General features: G+C 41.3%; 1 protein-coding gene across 2 annotated transcripts in view; it reads right to left on the bottom strand.

Moving 5' to 3' along the window:
- Positions 1-16,537, bottom strand: part of LOC122767829 (plexin-A1-like) — a 192,826-nt gene that overhangs the window by 16,354 nt on the left and 159,935 nt on the right. For both annotated transcript variants that reach the window (XM_044023327.1, XM_044023325.1), the window contains exons 14-20: positions 14,577-14,700; positions 14,063-14,199; positions 10,843-11,010; positions 6,805-6,898; positions 5,772-6,008; positions 3,825-3,968; positions 2,270-2,504 (exon numbers count right to left, since the gene is read on the bottom strand). In XM_044023327.1, the coding sequence (XP_043879262.1) occupies positions 2,270-2,504; positions 3,825-3,968; positions 5,772-6,008; positions 6,805-6,898; positions 10,843-11,010; positions 14,063-14,199; positions 14,577-14,700 (1,139 nt within the window). The remainder of the gene's footprint in view (positions 1-2,269; positions 2,505-3,824; positions 3,969-5,771; positions 6,009-6,804; positions 6,899-10,842; positions 11,011-14,062; positions 14,200-14,576; positions 14,701-16,537) is intronic.

Here is a 16,537-nt window from a genome sequence, read left to right on the forward strand (position 1 = left end):
ACACAACCCAAACAAATAAACCAAAGCCCAGACTAACAGATGGTTCGTGTCACCCTATCCCTCTCTTCCTATTTTTCTTTTTCTCCCTCTCTCTTGCCTCCAGTGTCTTCTTAGAGGTCACCTCTCGTCCCTATACAGTTTTCTTCTCCGCTAGGTCCCTCCATCTTTTCATTTTTTCCTCCTGTTATCCCCCCATGCCTGTCATTTCTCTGATCCTTCATTTATTTTTATTATTTCATAATGGTTGACAAGACATTGAGCACAAAGAGTATCATTACTGGTAATAATGTTACATTGTTACTTAGAATCTTCTTCTCAAGACCTTTCTTACCCCTTAACTCACTTCCTTTCTTCATCTATTTTTAATGTCTATATTTTGGCTTTCAGCAACGTTTTTGTTTGGCTTCTGACTATCCATCACTTATTAATATATATTATTATATTCTAATAACTTCCCTTTCTCTCTGTTGACCCCTTATTTGTCCAGTTTACGGTCAAATATTTGTCAACCATTACCTTCATAACCAACTGTCTTCATATCTAACGTCTCTCAATTTCTAGCACAATTTTCTGCTTCCCTCGCTGCTTTCCTTTTCTCATAATCTTCCACTCCATCTCTTCTTCTCTGCCCTCACCCTCCTCCTGCCCCTTTCATTTCAGAAGTTGTCCAGCTTATTTATCGCCCTCGCTCTGTCCCCCTGCTTCCATCCATCCTCGTGTTGTCTGCCAGACAGTGGTGACAGCGGAGGACAGACAGGGTCGGGGCACCTGGACTCTACACCTCACACCTCAGCCAATCACTGTTTGACCTGCTGTTTGAGTTTATGTGTGTAAGTGATTGAAGGGAGTTAAAAAAAGGAGAAGGACGTGAAGAGTCGGGTGTCGGGGGGGAGCGGCATGAAGTGTACACACACTAAGTCATCCTGTGAGCAGGTGATTGGCACAGTCCTTCTTGACTCAAGGAAACAAATTTGCCTGGCAGTGTACAAAGCGCTGGACACTTTACATTTTATACACTTTAAAATCAATTTCCACTCTGACTCTGCATTAAAGTCTGAGGTGTGGATTTGGGAGGCATGTGTGCATTTATTATAGTCTAATAATCAACCAACATAACTTTGCTCCTAGCAATTGATACCAAAGTATCTGTGTCAGTTTATACGAGTAGATTTTTGTAGTTGTTGATTGAATTCTGCCTCTATTTGATCATCGTGAACAGAAATGATGTCACACTATTTGAATGCTGTGCCACTCATCTGACAATGGGTCAAGCACCACTATCAGACCTGCAATCTTTGATGAGTATAGATGTAGCACATATTGTCTTTTATTACAATAAATGTCTTCTTCCATGCAAAACATGGCTCCTACATGCCATTTACCCCATAAGGCAATTTAACTGCTGACAGCTTGAACAGACTCAAGTGTGTGGTGGCCATGAATAGGTATATAAAACAGGTATTAAATTGATACTAATTCCTTCGATTTGGTCAAGTATAAAAAAGCAACTGGACAAAGGACAGCACTATTGATGGATATGTCCCCTTTACTCTCACTTTGCTTTAGAGCGGTTGGAAATCTGCAATCTATGGAGAAATATGAGGTTTCCATTTCCTAATCTTTAATTGGAAACACAACAAACATCCAAAACACCATTAACAACGCAAAATGTATGTAACTGTTGAAACTGAGGTTTGCAAAAACAAAGGAACAAGCATCCTCTTCCCACACACCCACTATTCTTTTTTTGACAGACAAAACAATAACAAAGCATCACCAGATCAGACTACCACTGGAGCTATGCAGCCTCCCGTCCAATAAATACATGCTCATGCACTGCTGAGTTAGTCCCCACCTCTTCTCCTGATGTAGTCTCTCCTGCCAAACCCCTCCTACCTCACTAACCCTGACTTTCCCACCTCTGTACTCTTTATCCATCTAACCTCCATCTCTGTGTGTGGACGGCAGTGAGGCCAGCCAGGCTGCCCAACATCTGGTGCTTGGCACAGATCAAAGTACTCCTCTGGTAAACCCTAATGCCCACGCTCGCACACACACATTTAGGGGTACAGTTGGCAGCAAGAGATTGGCAGATATAGAGAGTAAGAAAAGAAGCAAAGGGAGTGAGAGCAGTAAGAGAGGGAGAGAGAGAAATATTTAGGTATGATTGAAAAGCAGAAGTATGATGATGAAAAACAACTGGGAGAATACAAGCATAACAGAGGAAAGATCTGAGATTTCAGCAGATGGCGTCTCAGTCAAAACTCACCCTCTTTGCACTCAAGAGCGACTCTGGACTCCAGGTTGTCCATCTGCAGTTGAAGTCGCTTGAGGGTGCGGTCAGCATCACGTGACTTCCTCTTATAAGCTATCAGCACGACAATGATAACCAGCAGGAGCAGGCCACCGCCTCCCCCGATACCGATGATGGCAGGCAGTGTGAGCAGGCTGTCAGAATAGATTTGCAGGGTCCCTGGTGAGTACTCAAAGCCTCCAACACGCACCTAATAGACAGAAATAAATAGCAAAGTTAAACTTTTGTTTGTCGAGCAGGTAGATGTCAAACTGCAGTTATACATAACACAGAAGAAAATGATTCCCAGGTTTGTTTGCAACACTGGACAGACGTGAAGTCACTGCTGTAAAGCATTTTCATTTGAAGGTAAATCAGCTGCTGCCGTGCTGAGCGAGTCATGTATAGACTGTTCACAAACATTATTCTGGCTTTTTTAAAAACATATTTACAGGAGCGACTCTACGGTTCCAAATGATGACGATGACGATTAAATGACCAATTTTATAGGCTATACAAATCCAATATAATGATAAAAAACATAAAGGAAAGGTTCAGTGCGAAATTGCTAAATCTGTCAGGCTCTCCAAAACTCTATATCTGGGTTAGGAGGCAACATCCAAACCCCAAGGGCTGCCTTTGGAAATGCACGCACATGCACTCACAAACATATTCAACCCTATCACATGAAACCAGCTCGAGTTTTCAGAACATTATGAATAAAAAAGGAGGATGTGTTTTTCTCCCCTTTCCCAACTTTTATTCCGTCTTCGATTGGCTGATGTCTATGAAATACTAAATAGAAGAAGGTATAAATAGATTGAGCACAGACCTCTCACGCCCACTAGCCATTTTTGGTCTCTACTGAATATCAATACTCCTTAAATCCCAAGGAGGACGGCAGCCAAACGAGACCAATCAAAAGCCTCTAAGACATAAATACAGTGGCAAACACAGCCAGCGGTGAAGGAGTGTGTGTTCGTGTGCGTACACAGCTGCATGAATGAGGAAGAGAGAAATGTAGAGTAATTGAAGAGATTTAAGTCTGATGGATGGGAAGGAAAGAATGAGATGAATGAATGAATGAATGAATGAAAGGAGAGGAAGTGGATTAATACAAAAAAGATGGATGAACAGCGCTGCAGCAACAGCAGAGAAAACAGGAACTGAATAAGACCGGCCACAGTTAATATGAAAGATAGATCCTCCAGAAGAAGGTGGGTGAAAAAAAATGATGCTTTGTTTTAAAAAGTGCATAAATGCAGCTCCCGATATACCGGCTACATTTTAGTCCAGATAGGCTACTCTATTCAAGACATGCTTGAGCATTACACATGTTGTATAGGTTAAACTCGCTAACTTTTAGTCACATCATTCCAATCCAAATGTCTAAATCAACAAAGCTGGTAGAGTCCGAAGATTTTTGCACATCACTGCATCCTCTGCAAAATGTTAATTGCATTCTTTTAAACTGTGGAGTAGAAAACATTTATCTTACAGTCCTTCACAAAAACATTTAAGTTTTACTTACAGTGACTTTGTGTTCTCCAGTCAGGTTAGGCCATTCACACAACAGCTGGCTCTCAGACAGGGTGAGAACGCAGGGTGTCTCCCCAATCAGCACGGTGTAGTTCAGCTTAGTGTTTCCTGGGGCTGCAGGGATTAAGTTACGGCCCTGGAAACACACACACACAAATGAACAAACACGCGCTTTGGTTAATTACACATGGTCCCAGTCTGAGGTGGTCGACATGAATAGAATGATGATCCCTGGGTATGAAAGCAAAAGCGTTCGCTCCTGCTCTGATGTCTAGAGAAAAGACAACCCGCTTTCTGATTGGCTGGCAGGTGTCAATAGTTCAGTGGCAGCTTTAAATCCCTGTGCATGGTACTTTAAACCGCAGGTAACCATAGCAACAGTGCTTCTGCCTGAAGCTACCAGATTATACCTGGCAAAGCGAAATCGACCAAAAGCAAACTATCATATGCACCCTGGCATAGAAAGGTATCGTTAAATAAAATATAACTTTTATTGATCACTTTATTTTATCCAAATATAGTGTTGGTCAGAATAGGGTGTATTACAGCAAATGTGTTGGACAAATACATGTACCTCTTCCTCAACCTACCTCAATATTATTTGCAGAGGGGAAGGAATTAATTGCAGGAAAATCTTGATGAACATCTAATTCATCTGATATTTTTTAATAGGATGCAGTTTTTAAGCTGCTTATTTCTAAAATTCTTTACCCAGAGCATCGTGGGGCAATCAGAGCTTTTCATTACTGAATAATATTTAGAGTTGGAGGAAAGAGAGATGCAGGATTCTTCATTTCTAAACCCTCTGCATGATTGGCTGAGAGAGAAAAAAAGGCTTTAGTCTTCTATGAAATTGCATGATCATTTTGCCCCTCGCTCCTGAAAGGCTTTGAAGTTGAAGAGCAGAGGTACAAATGACAAAAAGACAACGTCTGTGGGTGAGGGCCTGGATTCAAATGTGTTCTACCTCTCTGGCTTAAAGATTAAACATGGCTATGAAGTCTGTCTTCAGAAGTTACCTTCTGAGGTGGATGTTTTAGAAGTTACCTGTTTTTTTAAAGGTCTCCAAAAACCAATTGGAGACAGCAGGTGGAGAAAATAACATTTTTTCAAGGTTGCGATATATCTGAAACAAAGCTGTGTTTAAAGGAAACCTCTCAGAGCAGGAGGATATGTGTACAGGAACATTGAGAGGATATCATTTTAATTGCCTGTTAGTAACTCATTGTGTACTTGTGTTTCAGCATTTACCTAAACAAACTATAGACTATACGTAAAATATATTGTCTTCTGACTGCAAAAAGCCTTGAAATTTGCAATTTGACTGGCGATATATCTGTTTTTGTTCATATAAATCACCGGCAACCAGGCTCCTATTGGACAATGCCAGCTGTCAATCACACTGGCGTCTACTCATAAGTGCTGTACTTTATTGTACTGTGCTTCACTATAAATGGGAACATAATTTATATAGCTGACATCATGTTCGTTTGAAGAAGAACTGAAACTAGCAATTGAGACGTCAACGTGTACTGACGTTATAAATCCAGTGAGAAATAGACTAATATTCTCAGACTTTATTACAAAAGGAGTTCTTTTCACCTCATGATGGATAACTGCTATTTCTGTCCTGGACTCCACTTTTCAAACAGGAACACTGCGACTTTTTTTATATACAGACTATGCTGACGTCTGATAATATTGCAAACATTCAGTAAACCTTGCTTCATCCTCATGTTTTTTACCACAGGCTTTCAACACTTTAACATTTATTTAAAAAAAAAGAGGAAAAAATTAGACAAAACAGATGATGAGGACAGACTATAGGACAACAAACACGAACAAAGAAAAAATGAGGCAAATTCAAGAAACTGGTGGATGTAAAACAAACCCAGGTAAGGGTAAAACACATGAATGCTAAGAGCGCAGGGCAACTTACCTTGAGTATGAGTGGTGAACTGGGCTTCAGCTCTAGCATTCCTGAGGGGCTCAGAGGTTCAAACACAGGGTCCGGGTGGTAGTTGAAAGTCTCGTTTACCACCAGCACAGAGCGCACATCATCCATGACAAAACCAATCTCATCTGGACTGGTGCCGGCCTCAGAGAAGACTTTGTCGGATCCGGCCACGGAGGGCGCCAGACACACCATCACGGTGTTGTTGACAACCGTACAGTTCTAGAGAGGGACATACAGAGAGGAGGAGGAGGAGGAAGAGAGGAGGTTTAACTATAATAGGCAGGCAAGAAAATTAAAAATCAAAGTCTGACAAAGAAATTAGAAATATATTAAGGCAGAAACAAGGTTATGTGATGTGAATGATTACAAGCATCTGTAATGACATAATGAGTAAGAGGCTTGCTTAATATTATCAGTGTTGTAATCAGTGTTGATATTATCTGGAAATCCCCAGTGGGGTTGGACACTTAAATCAGTCACCGCAGAACAAATTAGACTGTAATGACACACTGAGAAGCAGAAGAGGTCAGCGAGTAGCTGTTAATGAAACCACAGCACAGCTATGTGACATACTAGCGATGCATACGTGCAACGTTACAGAGACTGAACAAAACTGTTTGCAGGGGACAGCAAAACCAAAAATGACTGCAAACAGGTGGACAAACAGGAGAAATGAAGGGATATTTTTACTTTCAGCTAAGAGTCGGGGTGGGATAAAGGTTAGCAAAGCCCTGTGGTGCTAGGTGAGGAGAGGAGGATTTGCCAGAGCCACTTTATTGCTAGTTGACATTTCAAAGGTTAAACTGCTAAAAGGAAATTCAACATCAAAAACAAACAGAAAATGGGCCCTTGGCTGGTTGACCGATGGGTCAAGCGTGTGCGTCGGTGTGTGCACGTGTGTATTGTCTGAAAATCACTTTTTCCACAGAGAGTCAGAGGGAGACAGTGAGAGAGAAACTGCATTTATTTTGTCAACTAAAAAACTAGTTGCGGGTGTCTGGGTTCAACCACCTACATTCTCCGACTTGGCAGATCCATATTTGGCTCTCATTTTCGGCTCCTTGATGGTTGCCAGATTGGTCCCAGTAATGGTCAACATAGTTCCTCCGCTAAAAAAAAAAAGGAGAGACAAAACAATATGTAGAGAAAAGACAAACATAATTATACAGTGGCACCGGGAAAATAAAAGCACTTCTATGTGCAACTGTGTGTTACATATAGTACATCTCTCTCCTGCTGTACTTTTTCTTGCAGGATCCAAGTGCATACACTATTCAGTAGAGGGATCAGTAGAAATAAATGTTAATAAATCTGTTCTCGGTGGGAGACAAGAGGCCCTCCAGTTGGCGATTTACCATTAATGCTTGCTCCTGCTGTAGCCTTTCACTTGCTTATTCATGAAAGCCCATTTTCAGATAATGATAGCAATGCCAAAGTCCTGGCATGAATGTTGAAAGCTTGTTTAAAGTGGTATGAAGGCTGGAGGGAAGAGCGTATATGTAGCATCACTCCTGAGAGCCGCAGCTTTTGGCCTCTCCTCACCACCTCTCGAAAGCTAGGGAAGATAGTGTTAGTGTTTTTTTTTTTTAGCACGAGATAGACTCCACAACTGTACTGCTGTGAGTGCCGACATGCGCAGTGACCTTTACACCTGTGACCTATTCAGGTCTATGTGACGCTGACCAGTACAGACGTGGGTAATATGGGTGAGAGCCGTGTTCTCTCACACCACCTTCTTGACGGCCTCTGTTGACCACAGAGGCTGAACTTTATTTGATGTGAAGTGTTCTGACAACGGCTAAATCAGCAGTATGCAACCAAAAAACTGCACTTACTTGAAGCCCAGTGACACTGTGACAGCGAAAACCTCACACATTTTGCAGATAATATAATGGCATTTTTCGATAAACTCCAAAAAGAGCATATTTTTTCGACAAAGACACCAAATATTTCAGTGGCACAGTTTTTTTTTCTCCTGGAAAGTCCAACTTTAAAAGTAAGGTAAGTGACAGCTTGTGGCTTTTAATGGCCTTAAAGCTTTAGTCATTTGTTTTTGCAGCACTTTATTACAGTATTTGTTGAAAAAAATCTGGTTTTGTAGGAGACTGGTTTTGTAGGAGACTGGAAAAGCGCATCCCATCTCCTCTGCTCTGTTATCAAATCTCTACCCTCAAAAGGCAAAAACATGGACTGTCTGACAAACCCTAGAAGCCAAGTGGAGAAGAGAGAGCTGCGAGGACGGCGTCTTTGATACTGACTGCATCTTGTCTGAAACTGCTGTAGAAAACACTAAATATTAACACAAATAGGCAGTTCAGCGAGTGACAGATATGTCAGTGAAACAATCTGTTCAGTTTGGATGAAATAATTGTGTTTATTGAAGAATTGCGGGGACCAGAAACTTTATGTACTGCTGACTATCAAGACTTTATGTTCATACGTGGCATCGTTCCATCTTTCCACTTATCCAGTGTAGCATATAAGATATATAACATGCAGTGCACTACACAATGTTAACAAGGTGAAATGTCACAAAAACCACTGCAGTGCCACACATTTGTCTCATCAACGCCAGAGGAACTCCTTCTGAATAGCGGAGAGCAAGTCACTTCAGATTTGTGTTTTGGACAAGGGAGGCTCTGTCCTTTTTGAAACAGCCTCGGCAACAGGGTCACGCAAGGGGAAGGCGCAACACAATAGCTGGGTAAATAAAAGCACGACTGGCTCAGAGGACCATGTGGCCGCTCCTCCGGGAGTGAAACACCGAGCACAAGCTGAGTGTCGAGGTTATTTGCCTGCGAGCCTGGAACCAGCACTTTCCTTCTCGTTCCCTTTCGCCAACCCTCAACGTTTCATTCATCTCAATCCAAATGAGTCTTCTCATCTGCTCACACCTCCTTCACATCATGAGAGACATTTGTCTCCCTGCAGAGTTTTAAACGCAGACCCCATTTTCACCTCAACCCCCTGCCATGAAGCAGCAGTGGATTGTTATGCTGTCTGAACTGAAAATGTGTGTGGTGGAAAAGTCTTTTGTGAGCTGTCCTGATGGGTGATACTCCCACATAAATGCCTGGGATAAAGGCCCCGTTCATGGTATTAATATCCCTCCTCTGTGACCCGAGTGCATGTGGTTAGTGCCAAGTACAGCTGTTGCTGAATGCGTCTCCTGTGACCACATAATATTTGGATCTACCTTCACCAGCCTTACTAATGTCATGTCTTTTGCAAGAATAAAAATGTGTTTATGACGAATCTGACAGTACAGATTTGTCTGTTTTTATATGCGTCTGAGAGAGAGTAACAGAGAAATAAAGAGTTAAAGCACTACTCACGCTGCTGTATCCTGAAAAAAGATATTAATCATTGAAAAAAAGAAGCTATATGATGATCAGTGTTAACATTGGTACTGAAAGTGAGTCAGCTGACGACAGATTGTGTTCATGCAGCCCAGGGATGTGGACATGTGTCCTCAAACCACCTGAGGCTGCATTCACAAGTCAGACATGTACTTAGTGTGATCTGGATGTGATTCAGGACTCTGACATTAAGACCAGGTTTGAACGGGGACCTGAACAAAACAAATATGTTACTGAAGACGTATAAAAATGAGAATCAAATAGTGAAGAAGCTGACATACAATTTCTATTAATAATCAAACTATACTATAGTTAAACTAAATGCGACAGTCATCTCTGTTTATGAGCATGTGTCATGTGTTGACTTAGAAAAGTAGAATAGTTTCCAGGTCATACTAGTGAGCCTTTTGTTCCCTCTCGACACACGCTCACGTTTGCACAGGAGATTTTCTTGTTGCTACGTCATCTCATTTCAATAAGTCAAGTAATATTTACAGATACATCTGTGCTGCAGCTCATCAACTATCAGTGCACTGCTTCGGGGGCCCTCCTTTACTGCCATTCCTGCTCCCAAAGATTTACTTTTGAAACATAAAGATAAGCAGAATAAATAAATAATATGCCTTTGAAAAGCAAGATGAGAATGTTCAGTTAGTTTCTTTTCTCCTCGACCCAATTGGGGAATATGCCAGCAGAATTATAGCTTTATTACCTTTTACACTGGCTTCATATTTCACTTTTGAGACAAAAATGGCAGTAACGTATGGGCACAAGCACCACCGGGGATTAATGCAGTATTCATGTATGTGTATCTCTTCTGCACATCAGCGCACCAAGCAGAATTGCAGATCAAACATTAAGTTGTGATGTAAATTATAGATAAGTAAATAACCACGTGATGTGGTGTCATTTTTTTTTACACAATAATGGAGTTAACTACTGCATATGGTGCAGCAGAGCTTGAGAAATACACTGACCCAGAATTTCCTCTGGATTATTCACTGTCAAACACTTGATGTATGTAATACTGGTAATAAATCAATCACTCAGTATGGGTCCATGCAGAGTTAAGTCTGGCTACAGTTGTAGACTATATATTAGCTCCTCACCAGTCCAAAACTGCAGCGGTTGTTTCTTTTATACTCGCTGTTTCTCCTTGTTTTTTGTGTATCGGCTGCTTCTATTATTCAAAGCGTGGTGGAGAAAACAGTGTGATGACAGCAAAGGCCAGTTTGGGTCCATTTGTACATAATATTCATATTAATTCCAGTGAATTAGCGGAACGTGTTGATCCAACTTTGAGAAATTCTATTTAGTACAATTTCAGTCCGACTAACACTGAAATGCATTTTACTACCACAATAATTAACAAAAAACCAACTGAATCGTTATTATTTCTGTCACAAGAAAATCCTTGTCATAGAATAGAGAACTGCAGCTAAACATTATAAAGGTTAAGAAACAACCATAATTGACATTGTTTGAAATCTACCTTTCTTCTCCAGAATCCAGAGCCATACATAATGGCCCAGTCCTCTTTATAAGATAATATATTGTATTTAACGGGGTTTTATGACTACTATATTCCCTATAATAACCCTTCAGTATTTTAATTTTTTTTATTTATTTTTTGTTTAATCGATTTCCATATTACTTGATTTAAAAATATCAAAATCCTCTGTTTGTCTGCTCACCTGGCGATACTCCAGTCAGGCTCAATCTTGAGGATGGTGGGATCATCTGTGTAGTTGAACTTGACCTCTGGGTTCCTCAGCTCAGCAGAGTTGATGTCCACCATCACTGGGGTCGTTCCCGGAGCTAGACCCGCCGGGGTCACGCACACTATCTCCCTGCCATTTCGCCTGGAAGAGCAGGAGACGGAGGGAGTAGAGGGAGATAAGGAAGAAAGATATCACACATAAAGGTCTCTCTCTTAGAGATAACAGTGCACACGGAGGACCAATAGATGAATAGAGCAAATTCTTGAGAAGGCTTTGAACACACAAAAAATAATGCAGTGAGTGCACATAAGAAAAGAATATCCGCCTCAACCCCTAAATAAGTCATAAATTATTTATTAAATGCGACACAAAAGCAAGCGCACATACATTCAGTGGTGTCACAGATGCCTATCCATGAGACTGACCATCTTTCACTCTGTCCAGCTATAGTTTTATCAGTACAGTGTGTGCTGGACTTCAAAGCAGCCCTCTTTTTCTTTCTTTGTTCCTTCCTTCCTTTCTTTCTTTCTTTCTTTCTTTCTTTCTTTCTTTCTTTCCCCTCTCTCTATCTGTTTGACTGTCTCCTTCCCTCCTGCGTGCTTCCTGGCTAATAGATCTGAAGTGGCAGATCAGGCTGGTTGTGACTCTGTGTGATGTAACTCCATCCCTGGTGAACAGGCAGCTGTGAAACTGCTGGGAAACTTTGTGCAGCTGCCAGAAACTTTATACGCTCGACTCCAGTGGCTCATTCCACCATGGCCTCCTACGTGTAAGAGGCAAACACTGCTGGCCGAGCAGCATGTGGGTGGCTATCATGAGGCTGTGTGCTTGCACTTAGAGGTGGTTTTAAATATGCACATAAATAAAGTATGCAATGAGGAGATTAAATTGTTAACTAGGTGTTTAGATTTGCATTTTTTTGGTGACTCATCTTATGCATTATTTCCTGCAGTATATAGAATAGAATAGATGTACTTTATTAATCCCAAACTGGGAAATTAAGAGTGTAGCAGCAGCAAGACACACAATATAGATAGAATAAAAATAGAAGAGAATAAAAATATAAAAATAGAATGAAATGAAATTGTGTGTACATAACGTACGGATGACAAGTGTCATGAATAATAAATATGTAGTAAACTGTGAACTGTAAAGTGCACAAAAAACTCCTGTGTGGGTTATCTCCTCCGGGTTCTCTGTTTTCCTCCCACAGTCCAAAGAAAACATGCAGATTTGGGGATGAAGCAAATTGGACTCTCTAAATTGACCGTGGGTGTGTGGATGGTTGTTTGCCTCTATGGCGACCTGTCTAGAGCGTACCCTGCCTTTCACCATCATGCCAGCTGGGATTGGCACCAGCGACACTCATGTGAGGGATAAAAAGGTAGAAAATGGATGAATGGGAAAAGCAAACCAGACTGTAAGGCTGGAACGATATGCTACATGGGTGCGGATTGAGTTGTGATACTAGATGTATCATGATTCTATAGAATCGATAATTGTGATTTCCTTTTCCCCCTTAACCTAAAACTTAATGATACTTTTGTAAAAAAATATTTTAGTATTTGTGAGCTTTGCTCAGTGTTCACTCACTAGCGCTGTAAGAAACCAAATTAAATTGCTGGTCCAAAATGAAAAGAGCCTCCAAAAAACAGGACCCAGCACAAATGTGAGCCTTCAAATTAACACGCTTCAAACTAAACAGACATATCCCGTCAACTCCGCCCTCAGAGGGGGACAGAAGATGGAAGAGAACAACATGGAAGACAATATATAAGAAACAGGTTTCTCACATTCCACTAGTGCTATGTTTCCATGGAAACCATTCTCACAACACTGTCGCCGTCAAGTGCGCCCGTGGTGCCATGTATGCATTTTTGACAAGGTTGCAGCCACACAAAAGAGACCCAAGAGGGGGTACAGAGAGAAAGAGAAGAAAGGGAGTTGCAAAGGGAGATAAGAGGATGAGTGACTCAGGGTAAATAGGGTTTGATTAAAGCGGAGGCCTCACTGAATACAAAGACACATTAAAGACATGGACTCAACCAGTTCATTACTTTGGCCATAAAGGTTATTGTCTCTCAGTAAAAGAAAGGCCAAGGCTATTATGTTCACCTTTCTTGGGATGTGCTACAGAGTTTTAAATTGGCCTTTTGCTTTTCTTTTGATATGATATAAAAAGAACTTGAGAGGTCCGAGCTCATTAGTTTGACCTGTCACTTGTTGCACAAGAGAAAAAAAACACAGTATAATAAAGACACCAGCATTTTGTAGAATCTGTCCTATGAAAGAAACAAGAAAACCCCAAACAGGACAAACTCCTGTCCTTCAGCTTTTTAGTAAACACTGTATCATCAATCTTTTCATCCATGTTTCTTTTCTCTGCCATCTGTCAGACACCATGCAAGAGTGGATTTAGTCCAGAGCTCAGTTCTGTCAGTTTGCCAGGAAGGGACTCAAAGAAACAATAGAGTTCTTGGCTCCAGGAATTAAGAGTCATATCAAATTGGATCTATGTCTCTTCTGCTTGAAATCCTGGCACAATCTCTCACAGAGTGAGAAACAACAGAAGATAACAGTGGCAGATTATTAGAAGAAAAAAAAGAGAAAAAAAGAAACATGAAACATGAGCTCCAAAGCAGGCGAAATGCGAGTCGCCAGTTACCAGCAACACCATATCATTCCTTTCAAATTATAGTCATATCTCTGACAAAATATGGGTCATGCACATAAGTCATTCAGGTCACAGATGAACAATGGTATCAGCCTGCAGGAGAAAGGCTACACTGTCATTGTCACAATTGCTGCGAATTACACTACAGCAGCTTTCCATCTGATTTTCCTTCTTTTTTTCACACCCATGGTAAATGTAAGGTAGTAACCACACAAGTGAGAAAAAACTTAGGTAGACGGATGTCGAACGTATACATTCTGAATATTAGAATTAAAATAAGTGTCATAAAATCATTGTGTGTCATGTACCAGAGACATGACGGCTTAAAAAGCTTTTAAAAACAAACATCCTTGCCTGCAGAAGAGCTCAATAAATGTTGAAGTAAGTGTAAGTGCTCTTAACAGCTTTATAAAGCATGGACTTATTTAACAAGTAAAATAAAACATTTTTGTTTTCTGCATATCACCTAAAACACTGGTGGTTTTTTATACACATTTTGAGTTCTTCAGAAACACTAACCTTTCAAACCGACAAGAGTTAAGTCCTATCTTCACAGACACAGCACTACCCGCGTTAAGATGACTGCCGTCAATGGTGATCCTGGTTCCTCCAGACAGTGGACCCGTGGAGGGATGGACTCGGGTAAAGTAGGGGGACTGAGGAGGGACACGCAGGCAGAGAACAAGCAGGTCAAGCTTAGGGTCAAGGTCAATGTTTGGCTGTGTCATGCACGTAACCAAAGCCCCATCACCACTGATCAAAAACCCCATTAAATCCCAGGTTTTAACAGGTTTTTGATCAGTAAGTATGTGTTTCATCGACATTCACCTCCAGGTCAAATGTGGGTTTTTACCAGATTAGTTTACATTATTTAATTACTAACGCGACAAAATAGTTACGTTTCCAGCACGTTTGAAATGTCAAATTTTACACACAGTTGATGCAGCGGTGAATAAACGGTCTAAGTGGAGTTTACTTGGGTTAAAAAATCCTTTTAGTGTGGAAGAGGCTTAAGTAACAAAGTAACACTTACCACAAAGGTGAAAGCCTTGGTAGAGACTGCTTTGTAGTCGGGGTGAAGGCAGTCCCTCACACACACTTCCACCTGAGCCTCCTGTACTCTGTAACCTGTTGCATCATTGAGTCGACACACAATCCTGAAAAGACGGAGAGACGGATTGATTATCACGATGAGTGCAGTGCGCTTTTCTGTCAACATTGGAAAAATAGCTCATAAAAAAATGACAAATGCACTATTGGTGGAAATATACAGCGCTGCATGTGTGTGTGTGTGTGTGTGTGCGTGTCTGCATTAGCGTGTACTGTAGAAGACTGAGCTTCAGACTTGGCCCTGGGCGCTGGCTGGCCAAATGAAAATCTACCGGTGAAATTATTGAATGAGGGGAGGGAAGGCAGTGTAGCCCACAGGGGGACACACACACACACACACACACACACACACACACACACACACACACACACTTCATGTTTCACCCACTGGAGACACACTTGACTGTTAATTAGCCGAAGCGAATGAATGAGACGCAGAGAAAGGGTGAAAGTGCAGAGGGAAGTAGAGAAAGGAGGAAAAAAAAACAGGAGGAACTGGCGAAAGATAGAGAGAGAGAGAGAGAGAGAGAGAGAGGGGAGGCTGATTAATTGAACAAGCTCATAGTCTACACATCTCTAACACATCTTAACTCTCCTGCCTCCATCCTCCCTGCAGGTGGCCATGGCAACTGCAGCGCTGCAGTGACAATGAATCACACATTCCAATGCTGTGCGTATCTATTGTTTTTATGTTCCCTTTCATTTATTCCCGGGTCTTCCACTATGACAGGGGTCGTGATTAAAATGCTGGACAGCTCTCAGAGACTGCAGCTTCATTTGTATCATTAGTGCACAGATGACAGGTGGCTACACTGAGCGCTTACTACGCGGTGAGAAAGAAAGTTCATTGTACAATTGTGAAGACAACAACGGTTTACTCATAGTCATGAAACTGAGGAAAAAATTGTTTAATGTAGATTATTTTTTTTTTTAAATAGAAACTAGTAATAAGGGGATAACATGTCAAGGCTACATTCAGATTACCAGCTAAATGTTTCAAATCTGATTCTTTACAGGTCAGATTTGACAGTTCACGTTCATAACGAGTGTGTTGTGTTGCATCTGAAAGCAACCGCTCACTCAAACGGCACAAAAGCACAAAAATACCATTTTGCATGTAACAGAAAATTTGTGAGACCAATCAGTGTTAAAGTGGGAGATAAAGAAAGGATGAAACTTTGTCAAATTTTCTCTAGAGGACGACTCTCTCCTCCATCTTTGTTTGTGTTTTCTTATATGGGCACATTTTGGTTATACATCTGATATAAATACCACATACCTAAATCACACAAGTCTGAAGTGAAAATCAGAATGAACAATCACATATCTGTCTCCACGCTGCCCCGATAAGATCAGATCTAAGTCAGATCAATGAAAACGAATCACTTTAGTCTGGTAATCTGAACGAGGCCAATGACTGACTTATTAGGATTTGGAATCAAATCCATCTTGTAAATATTTAATGACTGAAGTGCCTGAAAAGCAAAAAGAAATGCAGGATTCCTTTTCCAGTACTCTTTTATGTTCTGGCCAATCACAGGAACTGGCGAGTGGCAGAAAAAAATGAGCTTGAACAAGAAAAATGTATCTACATTTTGACGAACAATCTGCACGTTTAGTTCTCTCCCCTCTCTCTCGCAGCTGAACTTTGACCTGTGCTGTCAGTCCCATGACCCTGTCCTGTCGGCTGTGCTTAAGCTCTGATTGGGTCACTCGGATGACGAGAGGCAACCAGGCCACTAATGGCACCGTATGGCCAGTATCACTTTTAATTAGCATGGCAGCCTCACTGCTGGCCGCGCCCTCCTCCTTTCTCCTCTTCCTGTGGGTGCTATGGCAACAGGCCAGTGCAGCATTACAGGGCTGACAGGGTTAAACATTGAC

The sequence above is a fragment of the Solea senegalensis genome, linkage group LG4 (genome assembly GCF_019176455.1).
Source record: "Solea senegalensis isolate Sse05_10M linkage group LG4, IFAPA_SoseM_1, whole genome shotgun sequence".
NCBI lineage: Eukaryota > Metazoa > Chordata > Actinopteri > Pleuronectiformes > Soleidae > Solea > Solea senegalensis.